At 39.3% G+C, this 26,596-nt stretch overlaps 1 protein-coding gene across 1 annotated transcript in view; it reads left to right on the forward strand.

The window, feature by feature from the left end:
• ADGRV1 (adhesion G protein-coupled receptor V1) overlaps positions 1 to 26,596 on the forward strand; it is a 397,132-nt gene that overhangs the window by 326,220 nt on the left and 44,316 nt on the right. The window contains exon 86 of the mRNA XM_075212995.1: positions 20,486 to 20,664. Within this exon, the coding sequence (XP_075069096.1) occupies positions 20,486 to 20,664 (179 nt within the window). The remainder of the gene's footprint in view (positions 1 to 20,485; positions 20,665 to 26,596) is intronic.

Raw genomic sequence — 26,596 nt, forward strand, 5'->3', positions numbered from 1 at the left:
CTAACTGACTTGGAAAATAGAGGCATTCTGTGCCCTAAGAAACATTTGGGGCATCATACCCAGCCACTTCTGAGATATATACACACACACACACACACACACACACACACACACACACACACCTCTTTCAGTTCCAATTAAGATGAAAACAAATCCCACTTTTTTAGTATTTTCACCTTTACGAACCTAGATGCCTGATTTAGAATGGAAAGCAAGTGTAAGCATAACCTGCAATTGAAAAAGTGACACACAAGTGTATGTGTGTTTACGCTGTATTCAAAGTTGAAGATGTGTCCAGGTCTGAATGAGTAGCACATATGTCCGCTTGATTGCAGACAGACCTCAGAAACTTCGAAAATGTACAAAAAAACCTTTTATTTTATGTTACAAACGCAATTGCTATGAAGCATCATTAAACTTGAGTAACCTAGCTTATACAGCTGGAATCACTTCCCGAGATCCATAAAAATATAAATATTTTTTTTTGTCTTTGCTACTACATGCTCAGCAAATCCTAATATATGGCCAAGGGACTATAATAAACTCAATAAGAATCTACAAATTATTCAAAAACCTCTAATTACAAGTGGTTCGCTAGTGTTATGCATCCTCATCCCTTACTTACACCTGTCCCTGACCACCCACATATAAAACCGCTTTTTCAGTCGTATCTGAAGAGTCATACACCCTTATTGTACCTTGCCAACGGTACAACGCCTTTTCACCCCCCCCCCCAGGCATAAAAGTCGCAGGTCGCAGGTCTGAATATATTTACTTTATGAACATGTGCAATGCATGATACAAAGATACGCTACGCAGGTGGAGATACATCCCTTGAATAAGGCCCTAGGTGTCTATCCTAGGTTGCTTGCATATTAATAAGTACTGCATCTGTGTGTCTCGCTTTCATTCTTAGATGTCAGTGCACCACTTAAGTGATAGAGAATAATAAATGACATATTTAAGAAGATTATATTGCTTAAACTGTAATTTCTGTGTACAATTAACTAAAGCACTGAAATTACTTTCAATCAGTAATGGGTCATATAGAGTTTAAACTGATAAGCTATATTGATTGTCTAACATGATCTGTAAAAACAATTGACTTGACACAGGCTGGTTACTAACATTACTTATATAGGGATACCCTGTATATTTAGTTTGAATTTATAAAGAAGCAGGAAGAAACAATATAAAAATAAAGTATATGAAAAAACCACAACTTCATGGCTACAAGCATGTCTGGTGTGGTAAGCCTCTGGCTCTGTGTATAGTGCCGTATTTTGGTGTCAAACACTGTATTGAGAATCAGGATGTCCTGGGTGTGGATGTCTGGAGTGGTGTGGTACAGTCTCCATGGGTATGTATGGCGCAGGGCCGTCTTTCCCATTGGGCACAATGGGCAGGTGCCCGGGGGCCCTGCAGCCCAGGGGGGCCCGTCGGAGGCAGCAAAAAAAAAAAAAAAAAAAAACCTGGAAAAAAAAAAAAAGACAATACTTACCTTGCGGTCAGCTGGTGATCCAGCTCCCTACATGGTCTCCTCCTCTGTACGGCGCTCGCAGTGCATGTCGGGCGTGACATCATCACGCCCGCCCGACATCCATTGCGGAGCGCGACGGAGGAGGAGACCATGGAGGGAGCCGGATCGCCAGCTGACCGCAAGGTAAGTATTGTCTTTTTTTTTTCCAGGTTTTTGGGGTTTTTTTGCTGCCTCCGACAGGCCCCCCTGGGCCCCCTGTTAAGAGGGCCCTGGTATGGCGGTAGGTGAGGAAGATGAATAGGATTAGGAGGAAGTAGGAGATAAACATTACGGGCCTGAGTCACTAAGGAGAGCAAAGCATAAAAAAGGAGTAACTTTGCACCTTGGCAAAACCATGCTGCATTGGAGGGGGAGGTAAATTTAAAATGTGGGAACAGATTTATAGTTGGGATAGGGTATGTCGTAGATCAACTTGAAATTTTAGTGTAAAAAGCTATCAAGTATTTGTGTGCTAGATGAAAAAACAGCCAGTATTTAACTTATGGGCAAAATAATAAACTAATCTGTACCCCTTGCATTGTAACATGGTTTGTTCCAGAAAACATTTACTCCTATTTGCCTTACTTAATGTAATGACTCAGGCCCTATATGAGGGTTAAGGAAAATTAAAATAAAAATGAAAAAGTAAAAAACTTATATGATGTAAATATAAATGAATTTGGGTGAAGTGGATAGAAGAATTGATTCATACCGCTTTCATACTGCCGCCCCGGCAATATCCCGGGTTTTTGCCGGGGCTCGAGCGTCCCAGCTCAGAAACACCATTCATACTGCACCTCGGACCCGGGAATTTCCCGGGTTGACCCCATTCATACTGCACAAGTCTGTGCCCTGGCAATTTGTGGGAGTCATCACCAGAGCAGTTTTCATTGGCTGAAAAATGGTGATGTCATTGAAAGGTGACTGGTTTTTTGACACATAAAGATGACAGTGAAATAAAAGCAATTTTCTCCAACAAACTCCGATTCTGCTTCAGCTTGATCTGCACTCCACCATCCACCATTTCTCCTAAACTCCTTCTTGAATCTTCCACGGGCTCCCACCGATGACATCATCCTCCAGAGACAGGCAGACAGCCAATCGGCTTGTTTCCTGTGCAACCCGGGTTGAAAAACCCGGGTTGCACCATTCATAGTGCAGGCAACCCGGGTCCGACCCGGGAATTACCCCTCGATAAATCCCGGGTTGAAGACCCGGGTTTTTAAACCCGTGATTTTTGACTTGTACCATTCATAATGCACCAAGACCCGGGTCGTTTGAGCTCGCCCCGGCAAAAACCCGGGATTTTGGTGCAGTATGAATGGGGTATAAGTGATAGAAAAATTTTCATTATTCTGCAAGAGGGTGGGCGAGACAGAAGACTAGTAAGGATATCAACCTGATCAGGAGTGGGGATAAAATTAGAATAGAACTAAAACTAGTGTTAATAATATTAGTGCAGATAGTATACATATGATTGGAGTAGAGAAGGAGGGTAGAGTGATAGTTACACATGATATGGATTGGTCCAAAATGCATACAGGAATATAGTATATGAATCAGATAAGTAGTTATAAGTTTATTAATAAACGGAATGGAATGAGGAGATAAATAAACAAGGAAAGGTAAAGGAAGTTGCAAGATTGTTCTCTGCGAAGTATATGTGGAAAATCAATAGTGTAATAGATGAGTTATAAATAAAATAAAGTGAAGTCAAACACAATGATAATCAAATAGCAAAGTAATTAATAATATAGACAATAAAAGATAAGATAGCAGAACATAAATAGCAAACTTGTTTTTGTCACTATGTTGGCTTCCCCATAGGGGTTAATGAAAACATTTAATTGAACCCACTGAGGAAGCCACTTTTTAATAGATTTTACGAGATGAGGGATCAAGTGTCTGTAGCACCTAACACACTCCAACAAAAACAGAGCTCATATGTGCACATATTTCTAAATATGTAGATTGTGTGTGTATAGCACTGCTATGCTTTAATGTAATATGAAATTTACATGGTTATTTATTTGTTAATATTTATTTATATAGCACCAGCATACTCCACAGTGTTTTATGCATGGGAAAAAGCTTAATAATAGGACACGACTTGGTACTAAAAGAAAGACAAGGAGGTTAGAGGGAACTGTTCACACAACTTGCAATTTATATAAAAATATGAGATTGACCCATGACATTAAGCACATATTAGTCCACCCACAAAGCAATGTTAAAAGTGCTTAGTGGGGCTCTGTGATACAGTCACATAGCAATGTTTGTTTGTGGGTCAGAGGTTTATTTGAGTATAGAAGGAGGATAGATGTAAGTTTGAGTGAGGTAAGTTTGAGTGACTTGTATAGAGGGATGGTAATTGTGTACAATAGCCTGGGGAGGTTAAGAGTGTCGCTCGATAATTTTAAAATTGGTGAGATTTCAGGAAATGTCTGAAGGTTTGGAGGCTTGGGGAAATTCCACGGATTAGGTGCAGCCCCCTCAGAAAAGGCCTGTAACCAGAAATGGGTGCAGGTAAGGATTGTAGCTGAGAAAAGAAGATCTTGAGCAAAGCTAAGAGGTAAAGTTGGAGCTATTTTGAGACAAGTGATAGTTAATGGTAACCTTGGATGTTAGAAGAAATATTTTAGATTGGATTTAGTAAGATACAGAACATTTTTCCAGGAAAATTAGCCAAGCCACTGCATTTAAAATAGATTGTTAAGGTGAAAGTCTGTGTAGGGGAACATCAGTAAGAGGGAAATTGAAATATAATGAGTGCAGGAGATAATGAGTGCACTGTCTTGTGTGAGATACTTGTAGGCATAGGGTTTTTCAACAGAAATTAAAATGTGAGGTTGGTAACGTCTGTGGGTTGGTGGCAAGTTTTGAAAGATTAACGTTGAGGTGTTGCGAGGATATCCAAGATGAAAGAGCAGAAATAAATTCAATAATACAGCTAAACAAAGATGGCATCCACATACAGATCCAAAGGAGCTTATTCTTTTTGCAACTCGAATAGATAGAGAAGAGCAGAGGACCTATGACTGTGCCTTGTGGTAAAGGGAACAGAGAAGAGGTGGATCCAGAGAAGTGAACACTGAGAGAGTGATTTAATAAGTAGGATGAGCGGTCCATCAGAATTAGAATTGAGTAATGTCCTTTAGATGTAGCTGTTGCTATGGCTACTGCTAGACACTAGATGAATCCCTAGAACCAAGATCATATGGTATATAAGGTCTTCACCTATAGCAAACAGCAGGTACTTTGATGCCCCCAGGTAGTAGGGTCAAGGCAGTAGGGATTTATCTGACTGCCAATGCAACAGAACCAATTGAAGGTGCACAATATAATAATCAGAGAAATGTCACGGGTCAGGACAGACAATGAGTGAGGAGCATCTGGTGAACAAGCCAAAGGTCAGGACAAGCCTCATGCAAGGAGACTCCAGTAATTTAGCCAAAGGTCAAAAAAGGTAGCACACAGGAAAACACCAAGAAAAAGGCAGAGTTCAGAAGCCAGGAAAAAAGCACAAATGAGTAGGAGGTTCAGCTGGACAATGCTTTGTAGCACAGAGCATGGACTCTGTCACAGCAAGGATGCTCTGCACTCCCTGCTTTTTAAATCCTCAGTATCCAATCATAGCACCCTGAGATCAGACACCTTATTGTGGTCATGTGACCACCTGACCATGGAAGTGAAGATGTAGATGACATCAGCAGCCTGGAAATAAGCCACCGCAAATGAAAACCATTCTGGCTCCTAACAGTGGTGATTAAATTATTGACCATATTAGTCAATGAGTCTATGTGGAGTGTTCGGAACAGAAGCCTAACTGAAATGGGTCCAATAGGTTATGTGAGGAATAAAAGCGTGTGAGGAGACTGTAGACAAACCTCTCAAGAACCTTTGAAGGGCATAGTAGTTGAGAAATGGATGGTAATCTGAGAGAGAATTTGGAGCAGAATTAGTTTATTTCAGAATAGGACTAGTAACCGCATGCTTGAACAATGATGGAAAATGATGGGTTCAAATGAAAAGACAATGCCAAAAGGTACAGTAAAAAAATTAGCAGGTTGTTGCTCTGGGAAGATTATAAGGAGAAGATGGAGATGGGGATGACCTATCTAGCCTAGGGTCTGCCACAATATTAAAGTCCCCCATGACGATCAATTTACCTTCTTTGTGTTTCTCTATTTCCCGGAACACTCTTCTTAAAAAAGGAATCTGACGTGAGTTTGGAGCGTAAAGTAAAACCAAGGTCACTGGCTTGTTTTCTAATAGACCGACTAGAATCAAGTATTTACCTGCTTTATCTGCTATGGTAGTCTTATTCAGATAAGTAACTCTACTGCTAAATAGCAGGGCTACTCCATTACGTTTTAATGGGCCATTTGCTGTGAAACAAGTCGGATAATGGTTATCTCGAAGAGTGGGGGGAGCTGCAGCCCTAAAATGTGTTTCCTGCAGGGATACTATGTCGGCATGAAGCTTGTGAAATGAAGTTAGGGCTAGTCTCCTTTTATTTGGAGAATTTAAACCCCTAACATTTTGCGTAAGAAATTTAACCATTTATAATAATAAGTGTGTCTATTATATTATACTGTAAGTAATCTATTGCCCTGTGGTCATTCTTAAAGCGGGGTATCCTGTAGCATTGTATATTAGAGTAGGGAGAATGGGCCTCATGTGAGACATCGGTACCCAAAACAAGAGTATTAGAAGTGGCGACTTTAGTATGTAATGAAGTGTTCCCAATTGAGGGGGGAAATAACAGTGGGAATGGGGAACATAGGGGAAAAAAAAGGGGAAAAAACTGAAATAACCCAAAACATTGGGTTAGAGTATTTGCTGGTAGGGAAGAAAAACCAGCAAAATAAGTAACTTGGGGCGGGTCAGGCCAATTTTGGCTCACCTCATCCCTGTCAACCCAACAAATCCCTGCATACTCAAAGAATCTAGAATTCAACCGTATCAGAGAGAATATAACTAGAATGCAAAGATATAGAGATCGAATTCCATATATACCATAACATAACCGTAAAACATTAACACAATACAGAAATAGTACCTTAACCGTTAAACGTAGCCTATAGATAAATAAGTGTCCGACTCTTTTGCATCCAGAGGTGAAACACAGCGTCTTCCCGCGACCTCCAGTAAGTAACGTGACCAGAAAAAGACACCTGGGTATAACATAAGTTAATGAAAACAACAAAATACTTTTGAACGTGGGTGCTCAGAGGACTCCAGACAACCACTGGTGAGTCGCTCCCGGGAAGCTGTAGGGCTAGCATGAATAGCCGCAGAATCCATGTCTCAAAGACCGTGGACCGTGGTTATACAGGACTACCAGAGTATTTACTCAGATGGAAAAATATCAGGACCTTTCAAGCCCACTACAATACTCAATTCGACCAGTCTTGTTTCACATGGGACCTAGGAGCGGATGCAACGTCCTGAACAGGGACACTCCAGGTTTTCAATAACGCTATACCTTCCTCAACCAAGGCAATAACGTGGGTAGAGTTATTCCTCCTGATGATTAACTTGACAGGAAATCCCCATCTGTATATGATGTCTTGGTCTCTTAGTGCTTTGGTGATTGCTTGAAAGGATCTCCGTTTAGATATCGTAGCCATAGAAAAGTCTTGAAATATCTGAAGATTCTGAAGGGATTCAGCGTTATCCTCTGATCTAGCCGCTCTCAGTATACGTTCTTTAGTTTGGAAGAAGTGGATTCTCATAAGTGTATCTTTAGGTAGGTCATCCAACACCGATCTTGGTCTAGGAAGCCTATGTATGCGGTCAATTATCAAGTCCTGATCAGTCGCTCCAGGCAATAGTTTGCGAAAAAGATCCGTTACATAGGGGAGTAGTTCAGCTGAGGTAACTCATTTTTTGTGTGTTTAATACTAGTGTGTGATATAACTTCTGCACAAAATCTTTCTTCATACATTATTTCTAATTTGTCTGAATAAAGGAATAAAGATGGCATAAAAGCAATAATAATGTAATTATGGCACAAGAATAAACAAAACACCTGATGAAACAAGTTGCATATTGTGTAAATTAAAATTACAGCAGATTATGATGATGCAATTTTTTTATACATGAATAAGTTTTAAACAGGTTTAGGCAATCTGTTGTATGGTTTGTAATTATATTGTTTTGTCAAAAGGAATCTTTGTGAGCAAATGGAGAGGGTGGGGAGTGGATTAAGATATGGATTGTGTTAATACTGTATTCTGCCCCAACCAAAGACCTTGTATAAGTTATATAATGTGTTTACGGTTTATATGAGGATTGCATCCATTAATAAAAATAAGACACATAAAATATAGTTTACATTATTTTTTGCAAAGTAATTAGTGTGATTATATATCATATAGCTCTCTTTTTATTCTGAATTATTGCTGTAGTATGTTTGTTGAATCCCACCATAAGCAATGACTATTAGAGCATAGTTACCTACTGTCCCAGCACGTCCAGGAGACTCCTGCGATTTTGTACAAACAGCTTGGTGATTTGGACCAAACCGCTGGTGGTTTAGCTTTTTCAATCCGCCTTACATCGCCATTCATTTTAAATTGAAGCCTCAAACCGCCCTATAGTAAATGCGGCGGTTTGGACCACTAAACCGCAACCAAACTTGATTCTTAGTAAATCTAGCCCCTGAATTTCGAGGAATTCTACCTGGCAGAGAAGGCCACCCTTCTGGATTCCTTCTTTCCACTTGTAAAGAGGGTTTATTATGTGATTTGTGTCATCAAGACACACTGGTGGGGTTGTGATGACACGAATCACGTCCTCACACCCCCTCCTCCCCTGCCTTATAGGCCTCCCACCTGGGATCTCCAACAGACGAGACACAGAAAGTAAACAAGTATGAAGTAGAGGTAGAATATCCTAAACTTTTGTACAGAGTGATGTTACTTTGCTAAAGACTTAGGGCTAGATTTACTAAACTGCGGGTTTGAAAATGTGGAGATGTTGCCTATAGCAACCAATCAGATTTTAGCTGTCATTTATGTAGTGCACTCTACAAAATGACAGCTTGAATCTGATTGGTTGCTATAGGCAACATCTCCACTTTTTCAAACCCGCAGGTTAGTAAATATACCCCTTAGTGTCCTGAGCGTCTGTGTTAGTAAAAAAAAAAAATGTAGAATTCTGAAATAGTGAAGTGTAAAACATTGAGGAAAACCAGTTGCCAGCTGTCTCTGGTAATCCCAGGTTTCAAAGATTTCTCGCTAGAAAAGTCCCTATTTTTCAGTATTGACCAACTGCACAAACAAATTCCGTTTTTTTCTGCATATTTAATGCAGTTCTTACCATCTATTCCTATTATCTTGGCTTATAACATAACTTTTATTGAAAATGAGTAATTGATATACAAAAAAGTAGACTTTTATCACATTCCATGATGGGGATCGTAGAGCTTGACAGTCCGTCAGGACAGTATTGCACGTAAGCTGTGTGGACACATTGGCTTAGTAGCAAAATGTCCTTTAAAAATATTTCAAGATGTTGTCAAATATGCATAAAATTTGTATAAATCATATTTAAATTTGTGAAGACAGATTCATGTTTTATTACAAGTATTGCAGTGAGGATGTTACTCAGGCCAGTTTACAGGAACTCCCTTACTGGAAACAATAGGCTGCACCCAAGCTGAGTAAGCATCTGCACATCTACTGTGAATCTCGTTGTGAAATAGTATTTCACTACAATGTAATATGAGAAGCTTCCAGCTCTGAGAAGCTCTTCGGCTAAGCAGAAAACATTGTGAATTCCTACTGATATAAATGACACAGTAACCTGACAACTGCACCTCATTGTAAATGATGGACGTTCATATTTGGAAAAGTAGGAAAAATCATATTTTTGAGACTTTCAGCTGGAAATTAAACTATGATCTTTTACAAATAGACTTTTAGAAAAAAACATTTTCAAAACCCAAACTTTGAATAGCAACCAAAACAGCTATTGTTTCTGTTGGCCAATATCTGTGTATGCGCGTCAACATTTAAAAACCATTTCCTGGGACACTTTGCTGTTGGATAATCTATAAGCGTTGCTAGAGGAAAATTCTATGCAGACAGGATACTACAACTACACAACATGAGCTGGCAACTATACATTGTGTTACACTGTATTCAGACATAAGAGACTGCACCAACACATGAGCTGACCACTATACATGATCCATGATACAATTCTGTTACGCTGTATTCAGATATAAGACTCTGCACCCACCCGACATGAGCCGACCAGTGTTATGATCATAATACAGTTCTATTATGTGGAATTAGACATTGGAAAGCGCTATGGAATTTACTGGCGCTATATAAATAAATGTTCATGATAATGATAAGCCACTGCATAAACCCCAAATCAGCTGACCACTATATAAGATCATTATACATAACAATCTGTTCGGACATACGATGCTGCACAAACCCAACATAAGCTGACCACTATATGTAACCTTAACATATTTGTACTATACTCTATACAGAAATAGGACACTAGCCAGACATGAGCTGACCACTATGTATGATCATTATACAGTTCTATTACACTATATTCGTACACATAGTTGCCAATATTCCCAAATCATTTCCATGTGCATTTTGCTGCTGAGCATGTGCTTCTAAGTGAGTTAAGCACTGAGCTGACTCAGTGGCACTTTGAAGTCTATAAATACCAAAATAATAATAACAAAACTTTGTTATAATGCATTTTTTTTTTGCATTTAAATGCTCATCTTCAATACATGATAATCAATAAAGACCAGGGAATAAGAATTTATAATGAAAATTGCATTAAATATACAGGATAAGAAAATCGGGGACAATTTTCAGAGGCAAGATTTTCCAGAGACAAATCATGAAAGCATGGGACTTTGGAAATTAGGGACAACGGACAACTATGCATATATGTGACAAAACACCTATCCAGCATGCAGGGGAGGGCTGGCAAATCTTAGCCCGGGGCAAGCACACAGCATTGGCCCATAAGTAGCGGCCCACACACACACACACACACATATATATATATATATATATATATATATATATATATATATATATATATATAATATAAATGTCTAGTGGCGTGTGTTAGTCTGTCTGTGTGTGTGGAAAAAATAAAACCAAGCTGCAGCACCACCTGCTGGGCGGAGTTATACACTGACCTACTAAATTCTTAGTGTGTGGGGGAAAAAAAATTCAGAAAGGGCTGAAATTTGGTATACTAAGATGTTTTTAATTTGTTAATTTAATTTGTTAATTGTTAAAAGTGTTTATAAAGATTTTAAAAATATATATATATATTTCTTGAAGGAGAAGTGACAGTTGGGAGTGGTTGGTGGTTGCCGGAGGTGACAGTGGGGAGTGGTTGGTGGTTGCCGGGGGTGACAGAGTGAGAGGAGTGTGATACTCAGGACCGCTGAGAGAGATCCCTGTGTCTGGATAGACATCTGGATAGATGTGGCGATGAAAATGAAGGATGAGGTGATGGAGAAGAATGATGAGGTGGTGACATGTGGACAAAACCACGTTAAAAAAGGGCGCTTACGTCGGGAAGTAACGCTCTTCCCCTGAGGAGGCCTGGCCTAGCCCCAAATGCATGACAAGAACCTTTTTAACACCTTAAGTAGCTTGATTTGACTAGAATGCATGAGTATCATGCACGGGTTAACTTCTCTGTTTGGTAAGTTAGCTCTCAATTTAAAAACACATGAATGGCCCAAAAATATGCGACTCTCACTGTTTTGAGTTAGGACCACCCTATTAGCAAAAGTGCCATTGATTGGCAGGTGGCTTTAACATACATTTGCAACTAAGACTTTTGCATTTTTATCTACAGTAGAAATGTCAGGTCTTTTGCTGGCTATAGCAATGTGCTGGGGGAATTTTCTGTGTGTTTGTTCCTTTCAGGATAACCCCACTATTTCCAGAACCTGTTATGAGCCCATAAATTGATTGAGCAACTTCCACTTCTGTATTTGGAAAGTCATTTGTGTCTAGGCAGGGGTAAACGCAGAATTTTTAAGGGGGTTTTCCAAATGTTTAAATTCAGGACTAATCCTAAAAAAAAAATAACTTCCACAATAAGCCTTCAACGTACACTTTTTTAGTCTAGTCAAATTGTTGTTCAAAATACCATTGATAGCGCACATTAAAACTAGCATTGATATCGCACATTAAAACTAGAATTGATAACGCACATTAAAAATACAATTGATACCCCACATTAAAATAAGTTTGATAACGCACATTAAACCTAGCAATGATAACGTACATTTAAAATATGATCAATAAAAAAAACAAACAACAAAAAACATTGATACTATGACACCAGTTTTTAATTATATTCAGGGCCGGACTGGGACTAAAAATCAGCCCTGGCATTTGAAGCAGACAGGCCCACCTCTATTGATGAGCAGAAAAAACTGTGTTACCTCTGCGCAGCGGCACCAAGGGTGTGGCCACATTATGTTGGGGGCGTGGTCAACATGGGGCATTGATACATACATTATGATAAAACATTACATTTATCAGGTCCTCCCCATCCACATCACTCTACCTCCCACCCCAGAAACACATTACAACAACCCAGCCACTGTACTTATCTATGCTTCTGATGCTGCTGACATCCATCAAGGTGGGAACTTCCTGTAGAGTGAGCAGGGAAGCTCTTAGTCTCACAAGATTAAGAAATCTCATGAGACTTAGAGCTCCTCGGCTTGCTCTGCAGGCTGTGTCCTGTCCGGGAACTGGGAGTAACTATCAGATTCCTCCTGCTATCCAGAGCTGGAATAAGGCTCGGGGAGCCCTAGGCACTTAAGACAGGGGGGCTCCTATGATGTAATATTGTTATTAGACACATTTTCAACAAATACATAGGCAATACTGTGTGCACTACTGTTAGGTGCACACAGTTCTGCCTTCACAAGCAGTATAATGTGAAAGTAGGACAACTGTCCTTGCAGTCAGACCAAATCCTGACGAAGCGGGACAGTCACCCACCAAATTCAGGACAGTTGGCAGACTGTCCTGCTTTCTCCTACCTGACTTGTGGCTGCTGGTGTCTTTAGATCAGTTGCTGCTTGTCTGGATCCTGAAATGTTGGGGGCCCTATTTGGAAAAAATATAGGTACATGAAATTTAGAAAACTCCAACCAGCACCGCTATTAAATCAATATAGCACCAACGTTTTAAAATTAGGCCTCACTCCAGCTCCAACATTAAAATAATAGTATTCCCATTTAATAAATAAATCTATTTCCCTCCCTACATACAGCCCTAGCATTAAATTAATAGTATTTACATTTCATAAATATACCTATTTCCTGCAACCATCACTGCCATTAAATTCATAGTCACATTTAATAAAGAGACCTAATTCTCCCCAAACTCATCGCCACATTCAATAGCCCCAAACCACCCCATCTTAAATTAATAGTCCCTACTATTACATTGCCCCACCATTACTCCGCAAACAAAATAGCACCCATTAATTAGCCACCATCTACCTCACACACACTACATTGCCAAAAGCTCCCTGTGCGATCACACACACATTACTGTGCCCCTTCATCATCACCACGCTATGCCCCCTTATGATCGCACTGCGCCCACAATGCTGTTATCCCCCCTTCATCACACTCTGCCATGCTGCTTTTGCCCTTCCTCACACTCTGCCATACTGCTTTTACCCTTCCTCACACTCTGCCATACTGCTTTTGCCCCTCTTCATCACCCTGTGCGCCATGCTGCCCCCCTTTCTTCATTCCCTTGTGCCTTTTATCTCTGCCCCCCCTTCTTCATCCCCGTGTGCCTCTTATCCTCACCTTCTTCATCCCTGTGTGCCTCTTATCCCCACCATCTTCATCCCTGTGTGCCTCTTATTCCCACCTTCTTCATCCCTGTGTGCCTCTTATCCCCACCTTCTTCATCCCTGTGTGCCTCTTATCCCCACCATCTTCATCCCTGTGTGTCTCTTATTCCCACCTTCTTCATCCCTGTGTGCCTCTTATCCCCACCTTCTTCATCCCTGTGTGCCTCTTATCCCCACCATCTTCATCCCTGTGTGTCTCTTATCCCCACCTTCATCCCTGTGTGCCTCTTATCCCCACCTTCTTCATCCCTGTGTGCCTCTTATACCCACCTTCTTCATCCCTGTGTGCCTCTTATCCCCACCTACTTCATCTGTGTGCCTCTTATCCCCACCTTCATTCCTGTGTGCCTCTTATCCCCACCTTCTTCATCCCTGTGTGCCTCTTATCCCCACCTTCTTCATCTGTGTGCCTCTTATCCCCACCTTCTTCATCCATGTGTGCTTCTTATCCCCACCTTCATTCCTGTGTGCCTCTTATCCCCACCTTCTTCATCCCTGTGTGCTTCTTATCCCCACCTTCATTCCTGTGTGCCTCTTATCCCCACCTTCTTCATCCCTGTGTGCCTCTTATCCCCACCTTCATTCCTGTGTGCCTCTTATCCCCACCTTCTTCATCCATGTGTGCTTCTTATCCCCACCTTCATTCCTGTGTGCCTCTTATCCCCACCTTCTTCATCCCTGTGTGCTTCTTATCCCCACCTTCATTCCTGTGTGCCTCTTATCCCCACCTTCTTCATCCCTGTGTGCCTCTTATACCCACCTTCATTCCTGTGTGCCTCTTATCCCCACCTTCTTCATCCCTGTGTGCTTCTTATCCCCACCTTCATTCCTGTGTGCCTCTTATCCCCACCTTCTTCATCCCTGTGTGCCTCTTATTCCCACCTTCATCCCTGTGTGCCTCTTATCCCCACCTTCATCCCTGTGTGCCTCTTATCCCCACCTTCTTCACCCCTGTGTGTCTTTTACCGCCCCACCCCCCTTCATCAGCCTGTGCCTCTCTTTGATTTTCCACTTTTTTACTTACCTCTGAATTTCTTTCTTTCAACTTTTTCTTCTCTTCTCTTTTCTCTCTTCTGTCTTCCTTCTTCTCGTCCGTGTCGCCACTTCTCAGTGAATGTTGGGCGTGACGTGATGATGTCACGCCCGACATGCAGTGCAAGTGAAGAGGATGAGAGGGACACAGGCACTGCGATCATGTGAGTATTTGTATACTCACATCATCTTGTGCGCGCCCTCCCCCTGCTGCGCAAAAGAAAAAGTTAAGAGACAAAAAAAAAGAGAAAAAGAGAGAGTGAGGACGGGGGGTGGGCTCAGGCGCCGCGATCATGTGAGTATACAAATACTCACACGATCACTGCGCGGGGTACCGGACCGGCCCAACTGACCATCAGCAATTCTGGCAAATGCCAGAAGTGCCATGTATGTATGTAATATAATTTATATTACATACATATATATACAATATATATAATACAGCAAGTATGTTATAGGATCCTCTATTTTATTAGTCAGCAATTAAAGCAATTACTGAAGCCTGCCTCTTATATTAAAGCTTGAATTAGATTTTATGTATATGTATATATATATATATATATGTGTGTGTTTGTGTATGTATATATGAAATCTGATTAAAGCTTTGAGGCAGGCTTCAGAACTTACTTTAGTAATGATTAATTAAATATAAAAGAGCGAATCCTATAACATTTTTGCTGCTTCAACTGAAAAAAACAATCCTATGCCATCTAGCTGACTTTCAGTTTATATAGTACCCAGTAGCTGTCAAATACAATTAAAGTAAAAAATATAGCATATTTAAATAAAGAATATGTATGCTATAATTTTCTATATAATTCATACTTACCAACTCTCCCGAAATGTCCGGGAGACTCTCGCAAAATGCGGGAGTCTCCCGGACACTCCCGAGTGAGTGTGGCAATCTCCCGAATTCTGCCCACTTCCTAGTGAAGTGGGCAGAATTAGGTCCCAAACGCTGCGATTCCCGGTGAATCGGCAAAATGACGTGATTTGTGGCACCCCGCCCCCCTCACGCCCACCTCCACTGGCAGGCTCCCGGAAGAGAACTGAAGAAAGTTGGCAAGTATGATATAATTAGCTGAACGCCCAGTGTCACCGGAACTCAACGTTCAGATTCAGGGTGCCAGTGATGATTCCACTGTCTGGCTATGCCTGGGAAGAGCTGCTGCAGCAGCTCCATTTCGCCAGTGATAGGCTATACAGCTGTCGCGCGGAGCTGTACAACGGGTTTAGCATGTTTACATGCTTTGCCTGTTCATCGGTGGAGGTGGGAGGGGGGTTTAGCAATAGATTATATAATAATGTTCTATTACAGTACTGAACCTAGAGGTTGATTTATCAAAGTGCAAAAAGCCATTTTGTTTTAAAAAACTGATGTTTTTGTCAGCAAAATGGCTTGGTTTTGCTCCGCAAAAGACTAATAGGGTTATCACTGGCGATAACATCTGTTGGGGGAACCTATTTATCAAGCACTATTAATAGACCATCATACAAATAGCACTACACTATTTGTATGATGATTTATTCACACACATACACAAAGAAAAATGCAATTTTTTATTAATAAAAATTAAAAAGATAATATTCAAAAACTAAACATACATTTACCTGAATAAAAGTGGTTGTACTTTCTTTCTTTCTGTTTTTCTTTCTTATTGCTGTGCTTTCTTTGCTCTTGTCTTCAATAATAGCTGCAGCGGTGGGTGTTTGTCCTGTCCTGCCTAAATGGGAGCCTCCTACTGTATTGGAAGCTCCCATTGTATTGGTGGGCAAGTCACCAGTATATAAAGGAAATTAATATAAATTTATATTTATTATTTTTTTATTTATATTAGATTTATTTATTTTATTTATACATGTATTTATATATTTATACATTTTTACCTACTTCATGGGAGCCTCCTAGTGAGATTAAGGCTCCCATGTAGATGATTGATTGGGGCTGGTACTGCGGGGGGGGGGGGGGGGGGGAGGGAAAGGCAGGGCACAAGGTGTCAATCTGACACCCTGGCCCTCAGTGATTTGCTGCTACTGGGCTCTCGTATGCTACGGGAAGAGCCCTGTAGCACTCTATGCAGCCGCGTCATTGAATGAATGACGCGGGCCGCATCGAGTGTTATGTGATGTGGCCACCTGTGTACTGGATAGTATTCTGTATATGCAGACGGCACCGTATTCACCAACAGGCGGCCCAAAGGAGGTACCAGACCGAGCGGCCTGGGGGGCAGATGCCCCCCGGCCCAGCCCACCCCTGCCAGCATGACATGACAACTGGATGATTATAATCCAAATCTATGCAGTCTATAGACATTAGAAACTACTCATGATTATAACCAGTGGTGGAAGTATAATTGTATACGGTGGTACGCCATACACCACTTCTCCTACGGCCTTCATTGTAAAACTAGAAAATTTCATTCACTCACATTCCCAGCACATTTTTCATACAGCCACTTCGACCACTGATTATAACACAATTCTATGACACCTTTTATATACACACTGCATTGATCCACCGGACATGATCATATTACAGTTCTATTACAGTCATCGGACACCACACTATACAACAGGATATGACCACCTGACTGGATCAGAATACAATTCAATTATACTCAATACTTACATAGGAGACTACATCTTCCAACAAAGCATGACAATTGCACATTCCTATTAAAGCATATACAATCACAGGAATCTACAGCTACCTAACATGACATGGCCACTGGACAATAATGTGAAACACAAGGCTATGAGAAGTCAGAGGCTTTCAGTTGCAAGACGTAAAGTGCAATTATCATAATCATGGTACCGAACAATACAGTATACATGCATGCACTAGGTGACACTATAACAATGTTTTTCTTCTGTTCACATCAAGTTAAATTTAACATTTGTTTTATCACGTTCAAAAAAATAACATTCTGTTTAATTCTGGTGTTGTGTATTGAAATCAGACCAAAAATTAATTTAAATGAAAATACTAAAGAGAAAACACATTAAGGAAAAGGAAGCTATAAATATACACAAAACATTCAAAACGGTATTTTGATAATTATTTTACTTTGTTTCACATTTTTAAGATTTCAATATGACCACTGTTCATCACTAATTTATAAAGCATATTCAAATACATTACACTGTTTTGTTTATATCTTTCCTGTATATAGACAGCAGTATAGATCCTACAATTCCATTTTGTATGCTCTTTTTGTATGTGTTTGGTTTGTTTGTTTTTTAGACCTAACCTTCACAAAAGTCATATATTTGGTCCCATGCAATCTTAAATTCCTTCACTATTTGAGTCCCCACCACAACTGTTAAGAGACAATTAAAGGGATCTGTAGAACAGTAGATTGTTTGTGGGTTACATAAGAGTGTTCAGCAGAGTTTATGTGGGATGTGGAATTAAACATAAAAATAATGGTTGATTGTTGAAGCTGTGAATTATTTGTCGTATCTTAGCAAGTATAAAACATATGGCAAATCCGCACACAGCTCTACAGATTTTTCCAGTGTTAATTAATTCATGGCAAATATTTTCTGTACTTTATTTTAAAACATACAAGTTACTTTTACAGTGTTTGAATATAAACCACAAGTTATCTAGCAGTCATACAATAAGTACAAGTGGACTGGAATTGTTTTTTATTTGTTCCCACAACAACCAGCAGTCCAGGTCAGCAGATGTGAAATACTACTGCACTTATTGAGCCTCAAAAACGTGCACCACGAGCTCTAGGGGCTAGATTTACTAAGCTGCGGTTTTGGGAAAAAAGGGGATGTTGCCTATAGCAACCAATCAGATTCTAGCTGTCATTTTGTAGAAGGTACTAAATAAATGAAAGGTGGAATCTGATTGGTTGCCATAGGCAACATCCCCACTTTTTCAAACCCGCAGCTTAGTAAATCTAGCCCTAAGTGTTATACTCTTGCTGGGACTGCCAGAAAATCTGGTCAACATACCATCATCATCATCAGTTATTTATATAGCGCCACTAATTCCGCACCGCTGTACAGAGAACTCATTCACATCAGTATGCCTGTGACCTGTCACTATGTGCAACATGGACTTCGTTGACCCATCCAAATTGGGACAATATGCACAGGTGACAGTATGCAACAATGAGCATATGGTTGCATTGGTAATTTTCCTCATATTGACTTGTCAGAATTGATTATGAAAGGTCTGCATTATACATACCAATCTAAAGTAAGTGTCTTATGTAGTGGAGGCCGTATTTGTGCACCAAACGTAGGAAAAGAGGCACGTACAAAAATCATACTTGCGTGTATACGTTGAGGCCAGCTCAAAAACAATAGTATTTGTACCAGCTATACATCAGGCATACAAGGGTGTATACAGACAACCCATGATAGCGCAGAGATATAGATTGACAGTGTTATTAGTACATGTTAGTCACACTATTTGTACAGAATATAATAATGTAAATGAAGTGTCAGATGCACAAGAGAGAATATTATCTAGGTAGTTATTAATAAATGCAAAGTTTACAAATAAAATGTAATTAATACAAACACCTTCACATCTGTTGTTTATCCATTTAAAAATCAAAGGAGGATGTACTTTACTACAGTGGTCCAAAAGAAAAAGACAATTAAACAATGCAAATAGACGTCCGACTTGATTTAGCTGCAATGCTAATGATTTCAGTACTGTCAGCAGGAGGGGTCAATATGCAATCGGCCAATCAGAAGCAGTTAGATAGTGGCACTTATATTTAACATACTTCATAATTTTTGCATAGCGTTGGCTTCCAGTACCCGGAAGAATGCAAAAGGTGTATCTAATTATGTCACAGTTATGTGACCTCACCCTTACTGTACTCAGCCTTTACTTGTCTGCTTCTGGGGTAATGATACACACAACTCTACATATGGACATATGCATGCGCATACGTACAACTCTAATTGAGCACCTTAGTGTACAATTAGTACATTTACAATGCAAATGAATGAATACGGCAAAATGTATAAAATCATACGGTATATTAAAAAAATGTGGCACTGCTCTGACGGCTGAGTTTCTGATTTCTCTTATTTAATAAATATTGTGGGTAGTCTTCCAAGAAATGTCATCATTAAAATGTTACTATTTGCTAAAAAAAAACAACTAATTTTGAAACTTAGCTTGAAACTAATGTGCCAAGTCTTGAGCCTTGTAAATAATAAATAATTATTTATCAAAAGGCAATGGAAACCTTTGTTAAAGTATGCTCACTACACAACTGTGAATTGTTGGGTCATATTGGCTGTACAGTACACTTAGGGGAATATTCAATAATTACGGTAATCCTGCGGGAAAAACTGTTAATACGGTAATTTACTTGCTGGATTTCAGCTCGCAGCTCAGGGCGAGCTGAAATCCAGCGAGAGATTACGTATTAATGGTATTAGTTTTTCCGCGCTCGAACCCGCGGACAATTGAATACCCCCCTAAGACTCTTGGGATCCTTGTTATACTCTGACCATTGGTGGGTTTGATTTAATGCTTTCTGTCACATGTGTATTTTGACATCCAAGACAAAGACATCTCCCCATTCACAAATATACATAATGTGATCACATGTATATGGCGTAACAATACTGTGGGTCTTACATTTGTTCTCATTGCCATAAAATAATGTGGCACTCCAGGGTGTTTGTTTTACTTATGATGTTCAGTCAGACTTCACACAGGTGGCATATTTGACCTGTTGATACAACAAAGCAGGCAACTATTGTACTCAGTGGTGGAATTATGCTTCCCAGTCTTGTTGCACTAATGGTCAATGTTCCTTATAACTACTTCTCATCTCAGCATTCTACTCTTTGCCGCCATCTCACTGGTAGTTTTATTGGGTACTGTAAACACGTTCTAAAGATATGCTTATTTTTTTATGCAGTTGCACTTACTAACAGGAAATTATTATGTATTGTTATTGTGCAATTCCAAAAAGGATGAGTTTACATTTATAACAATTGTATTTACAGTTAAAGTTTGAATGTCATTAATGCATTATTATCTTTCAGGCAATTAATTTTTGGTATGTTCTGGTGATGAATGATGAGCATGCCGATCGGCGGAATCTGATCTTCTTCATACTAGGATGGGGTCTTCCTGCTGTTGTTGTCGCTCTGCACATAGTTATTCTCAAAAGCATCTACCATAAAAAGATGGAAGATATATATGGATTGGTCCATGGTGACATGTAAGTCTGCCAGAATTTTAATCTTCAAAGTAGACAAAAATATAGTGCTGTAAATTATAGGATAGGGGTTCTTGACCTTTATCATTCAAGATCTTTTTTTTTAAGACTCAAAATTAGTTTTGGAGCTGATGTACTTCATATACCTCCCAATATCCCTGACTAAAAAATAGGGACACATTAGATAAAGCCTTGATCTAACAAACTACACTCTAAGCCACCCACACTGTGCCCATTTTCAACACGGACCCTTTCTGAAAGGTCTTGCTTCTTTGTACTGCTGGAAATCACAGCTACCTTAGGAAATTTCAGATGATTGGTAGGTATGATTTCATGTGACATACGTTACAAGTAAGGTTGACATCTAACCAATATTTCACTGACCTGGTCAGTAAAAATGGGATTTGGAACCAATGCTATTATTAGGTCAAAAACATAACAGACATAGGAAGGGTATTTTGTTTTTTCCCAAAAAAGGTAGCAACCATATGCACAAGTTAAGTACAGTATAGTTATTAAATACATTGTGGACAGAGTAATAATGTTTTTAATATTACTCTAAATGATTGTTAATTTATTTAATTACTTACATTACTTGTTTTTAAATGGTCACGGTGACTCTAAATCGAATGGTGACTTATGTGTTGGGCCCTGATCATCATCATCATCACCATTTACTTATATAGCGCCACTAATTCCGCAGCGCTGTACAGAGAACTCACTCACATCAGTCCCTGCCCCTAACACACACAGAGAGACTAGGGTCAATTTTGTTAGCAGCCAACTAACCTACCAGTATGTTTTTTGGAGTGTGGGAGTAAACTGGAGGGAACCCATGCAAGCACGGGGAGAACATATAAGTCCATGGTCGGGAATTGAACTCATGACCCCACTGCTGTAAGGCAGAAGTGCTAACCACTACGTCACCATGCTGCTATATATTTGTAGGTTGTAGGTTTAGAAACCCTGCAACGTTATATACCATTGACATGTTTATGGTATGTTGCAAAAGTGTGTATATGCATGTGTGTGTGTGTGTGTGTATGTGTATGTGTATGTGTATATATATATATATATATATATATATATATATATATATATATATATAAATACACACATTATATCTTCCCTTACAATGGCATTGGAGAGAGATGTTTAGTTTACATATAGATGATGTATACAGATATATGAATATGTTTGTTAATATGCTCTATGCTTGCTGATATACATATCTCCCCAAATCGAGACAAGTTAGGATTAATGTCATGACCAGAAAATGTCATTGATAAAATTTAGGATTTCTCAATACCACTGGTTAAGGTTCCAATATCTAGAACTGAATAATTAATTAAAAAGAAACGTCATTAACTTCCTTTTGACTGCATTAATTATGCTGAAATCAGATCCATTTATTGTGAAAATTGGTATTTGCAGATGCTGGCACCTAGAAGAGAGATTTGCATGTCCAAATTGCTTTGAACAGTTAGATGTTTGTAATGTCATGCTTCACAGTCAGAATACTTAGTCGGTGCCCCTTATCGCAGTGTGTGATACTGTCATGCCCTTCCTTATGCTGTTAGCCTGATTACAATCAAGGTGACTTTTATATTCCTGCTAATGATCATTTTACAACAAATGAAAGGGATAGATGTATAACATTTGGCACTGCTTCAAACCTAAAGATGGCTGAAGGAGATGGATGTGAGATTTTAAGTGTTTTGTTATGGTTTTTTTTTACAGTGTAACAGAAATCAATACAATATCTAGCATGTCATTATTTTTATAGTAGTTATTTTACATCCAACACAATATTACTGGCATGATTATGTTTACTATTCATATAATGTAATTATAATGTGCTACCATATTCCACAGTGCTGAATATTACTGGGATACATTTTGTGTCTTATTGTAATATAAACCAGTGTGAATGGTGCAGAGGTGCTGACTGTCTGGGCTTACCATATAGAGGGAGAAAGGAGGTTCAAGAGATATAAGACATCTGACTGCTCGGTGACTTATAAAATATATGCAACCAATGATCTCTATTATTTAACTGGTTTTGCACCAGTGCTCCCAGCTGTTGTATTATATAAATGGTGAGATCACAGCTCTCTGATTGTAATCATATAGTATTCCAGGCTCTCAAATGTATGAAAATAATTGCTACAAACTTTTTTCTTTAAATGTTAAGAAATGTTAGCCTTCCAATTTGTATTGTATATTTTGCTTTTATACATTTCTTTAATATGAAACCATTATTTTGAGTTTAATATATCTGGTGGAAATACCACTTGGACCTGATGTATACATGGGAGTACACATATTTCAAGACAACAATCCCTGATAATAGCATAAATACTTCAGTTTATCTTGTTCAAGGACTTTATATTGAACAATTCAGAAATGCAGTTTGATTACTGTACTTTTAGCTTAATGAAAAAATAAATATATATCCCTAATAAATATATATATATATGAACACACATAACAGGAAAGGCACTCACGTTTGTAGATATTTCTGCAGCCTGGGTGCAGGAACTCCAATAATATGAATGTAAAAAATAGTATAATTAGGAGGCACTCACAGGACTTTTCCAGAATATTAAAGTATTTATTCCATTAAAAATTGGTCAACGTTTCAGGCTCCACACAGCCCTTTATCAAGACTAACACCACAGTGAACCAAACACCCTTATATACCCTATACAGTGGGAGTGAACCAATCAGGCAATCACCAGCTGTGTAAATTGGCTACACAAGGTGCAAAGCACACCAAGAAGGAAAAAACTTTTTTAATTAAATCAACAGCTAATGAGCTAACAGAATACCAGAGAAACCTATAAATACAAAACTGATGCAATATATACAAGCAGTAATTAGTATATAATAGATCCATATATAACTGTTCACTAAGAATTGCAACAAATTAGACAAGTAAAAAATACCTTGTAGCATTAAAGTGCAATATATTACATACAGTAGATATTAATATGTCATTAGATATTCAGTATATATATCCCTAATAAATAAATATATATATATATATATATATATATATATATATATATATATATATATATATGCCTAATGTTGTGTAGGTCCTCCTTGTGCCGCCAGAACAGCTCTAACCTGTCGAGACATGGACTACACATGACTTCTGAAGGTGTCCTGTGATACCTGGCACCAAGACAGCAGCAGATCCTTTAAGACCTGTAAGTTGCAAGGTGGGGCCTCCATGGCTCAGACTTCTTATTACAACACATCCCATAGATCCTCAATTAGATTGAGATCTGAGGAATTTGGAGGCCAGATCAAGACTTGAAGTCTTTGTCATGTTCCTCCAACCATTCCTGAACAATTGTTGCATTATGGCGCATTATCCTGCTGACAGAGGTCACTGCCATCAGGGAATAGCATTGCCAGAAGGGGGTGTACTTGGTCTGCAACAATGTTTATGTAGGTGGTACGTGTCAAAGTAACATCCATATGAATGGCAGGACCCAAGGGTTCCCAGCAGCGTGCCTTCTTCCCATAGTGCATCCTGGTGTTATCTGTTCCCCAAGTAAATGATGCCCACACACCTGGCTGTCCACATGATGTAAAAGAAAATGTCAATCATCAGACCAGGCAACCTTCGTCCATTGCTCCGTGGTCCATTTTGGGCGCTCACGTGTCCATTATAGGCACTTTGGCGGTGGACAGGGGTCAGTATGAGCACTCTGACCGATCTGTGGCTATGCAGCACCATACACAGCAAGCTGCAATGCACTGTGTGTTCTGACGTCTTTCTATCACAGCCAGCATTAACATTTCCAGCAGTTTGTGCTACAGTAGCTCTTCTGTGGGATAGGACCAGACTGGCTAGCCTTCGCCCCCACACGCATCAATGTGCCTTGGGTGCCCATGACCCTGTCGCTAGTTCACCGATTGTCCTTCCTTGGATCACTTTTGGTAGGTGCTAATAGTGGTGGTGCTTAAAAATAAAGTAACCCCTGATCTCATGCCAACCCAACACTCAATCCTTTCTCAGGCATCTACTGCCAGCTGATAAAGAGCATGTGACAAGCACGGTCATTTCACCTTTATTTACAGTATATGTAAGTTTTTATAAATATGTTTAATATCAACTATTATATTGCGCCTTTATATGTGGTTAAATTTGTCATAAGTAACCGACCAGTATGTCTATGGAGTGTGGAAGGAAACCGGAGCACCTGCAAACCCAGGGAGAACAAACAAACCCCACACAGATGTATACTAATATGCGTGCGTCTATTAAAGTAGCTGCCTAGGTCTTTTCTCTGGTTATTTTATTCATGGCGTACAATGGAAATACAGAAAACCTCTGGCCCTCTGTGATCATTCATAGCTATTGTGCTTTTCATGACCTGACGCTTAGGACAACATAACGTTTGCCAGAGCCTCATAGACACAATCTATGTCATATAACTGAAAGAGGTTTGACACTAAGATGAGACGGGTCTACACATAACTTTCACAGTCCCGCGAAGGACTAGATTTATTAAAAGATTTCAGCAGTTTTTTTTGTCGAGGTGTCAAAAGGCCAAACAACCAGTAAAAATGACTGAAAACCACAGTTTAACAAAGACCCACTTTAGAAATAATCATCCCAATTTTTAACATGATCAAAATACAAACAGTCAGTTTTACTAAGTTGATGTTTCACAAACCGCCAGGAAAACCACCAACAAAACAACCAAAACATGTTTGCGAGAGGTGAGATTGCTCACACTGATGCTATTAGAGCTATATTGCCATTCACAACATAAGAGGAGACACCACTGACTTATGAATTATGGTGGCAATCATTATTTATTGCTTATGCGGACAAAATTAATTTATAACTAATGTGGTGCATTTTTTTAAATTATATTATATGGGCAATATGAATATATTATTATATTAAGGAGGCAATAATATTTGATAGCTAATGTGGAAAATAATTATTTATGATGGGGTCAACACTTATTATTTCATGTTGCATTCAGAAAGTTATAAAACCTGTCACAAACACTGGTTGTACCTAGTACGAGACACCATCACCGTTTATTAACATTTTCTGATATATACATAATAAACCACCTGTGTATCATGTTAGATATTTGTTCCAGAAAAATTACTGCTGCCATTGTATACACTGGGAGTGGGATGTCTAGAATTCACATAATCTGAGCCTATAGATATATGACCTCTGTTGTCCTATGCCCTGGCTCAACTACAAACCTGTTAAACTATAAACTGTTCATACCCTTGCTGGTCCTGACAAAGTAGCGGTAATACCCTGCACTATTCATCCTCCTCACATTATATATATATATATATATATTATATATTAGCAGGCAGACTTGTGTATTTCCTTTCGTGTGGGACACAACACAAAACTGCTCTCTGTATACACCTATATATCCAATGCAGAAACAAAGGAACGTCATCATCATCATCACCATTTATTTATTTATATAGCGCCACTGATTCCTCAGCGCTGTACAGAGAACTCATTCACATCAGTCCCTGTCCCATTGGAGCTTACAGTCTAAATTCCCTAACATACACACACACAAACACAGACAGAGAGAGAGAGACTAGGGTCAATTTTGATAGTAGCCAATTAACCTACCAGTATGTTTTTGGAGTTTGGGAGGAAACCGGAGCACCCGGAGGAAACCAACGCAAACACAGGGAGAACATACAAACTCCACACAGATAAGGTCATGGACAGGAATTGAACTCATGACCCAAGCGCTGTACATAGAATTTGCCGGCAGATAAGAACCACTTGGCCCATCTAGTCTGCCCAATTTTTAACATATGGTAACCTCAAACCTTATTTGATCCTTTAATCTTTGTAAGGATATCCTTATATCTATCCCAAGCATGTTTAAATTGCTCTGCTGTATTAGCCTCTACCACC

The sequence above is a fragment of the Mixophyes fleayi genome, chromosome 1 (genome assembly GCF_038048845.1).
Source record: "Mixophyes fleayi isolate aMixFle1 chromosome 1, aMixFle1.hap1, whole genome shotgun sequence".
Taxonomy (NCBI): domain Eukaryota; kingdom Metazoa; phylum Chordata; class Amphibia; order Anura; family Limnodynastidae; genus Mixophyes; species Mixophyes fleayi.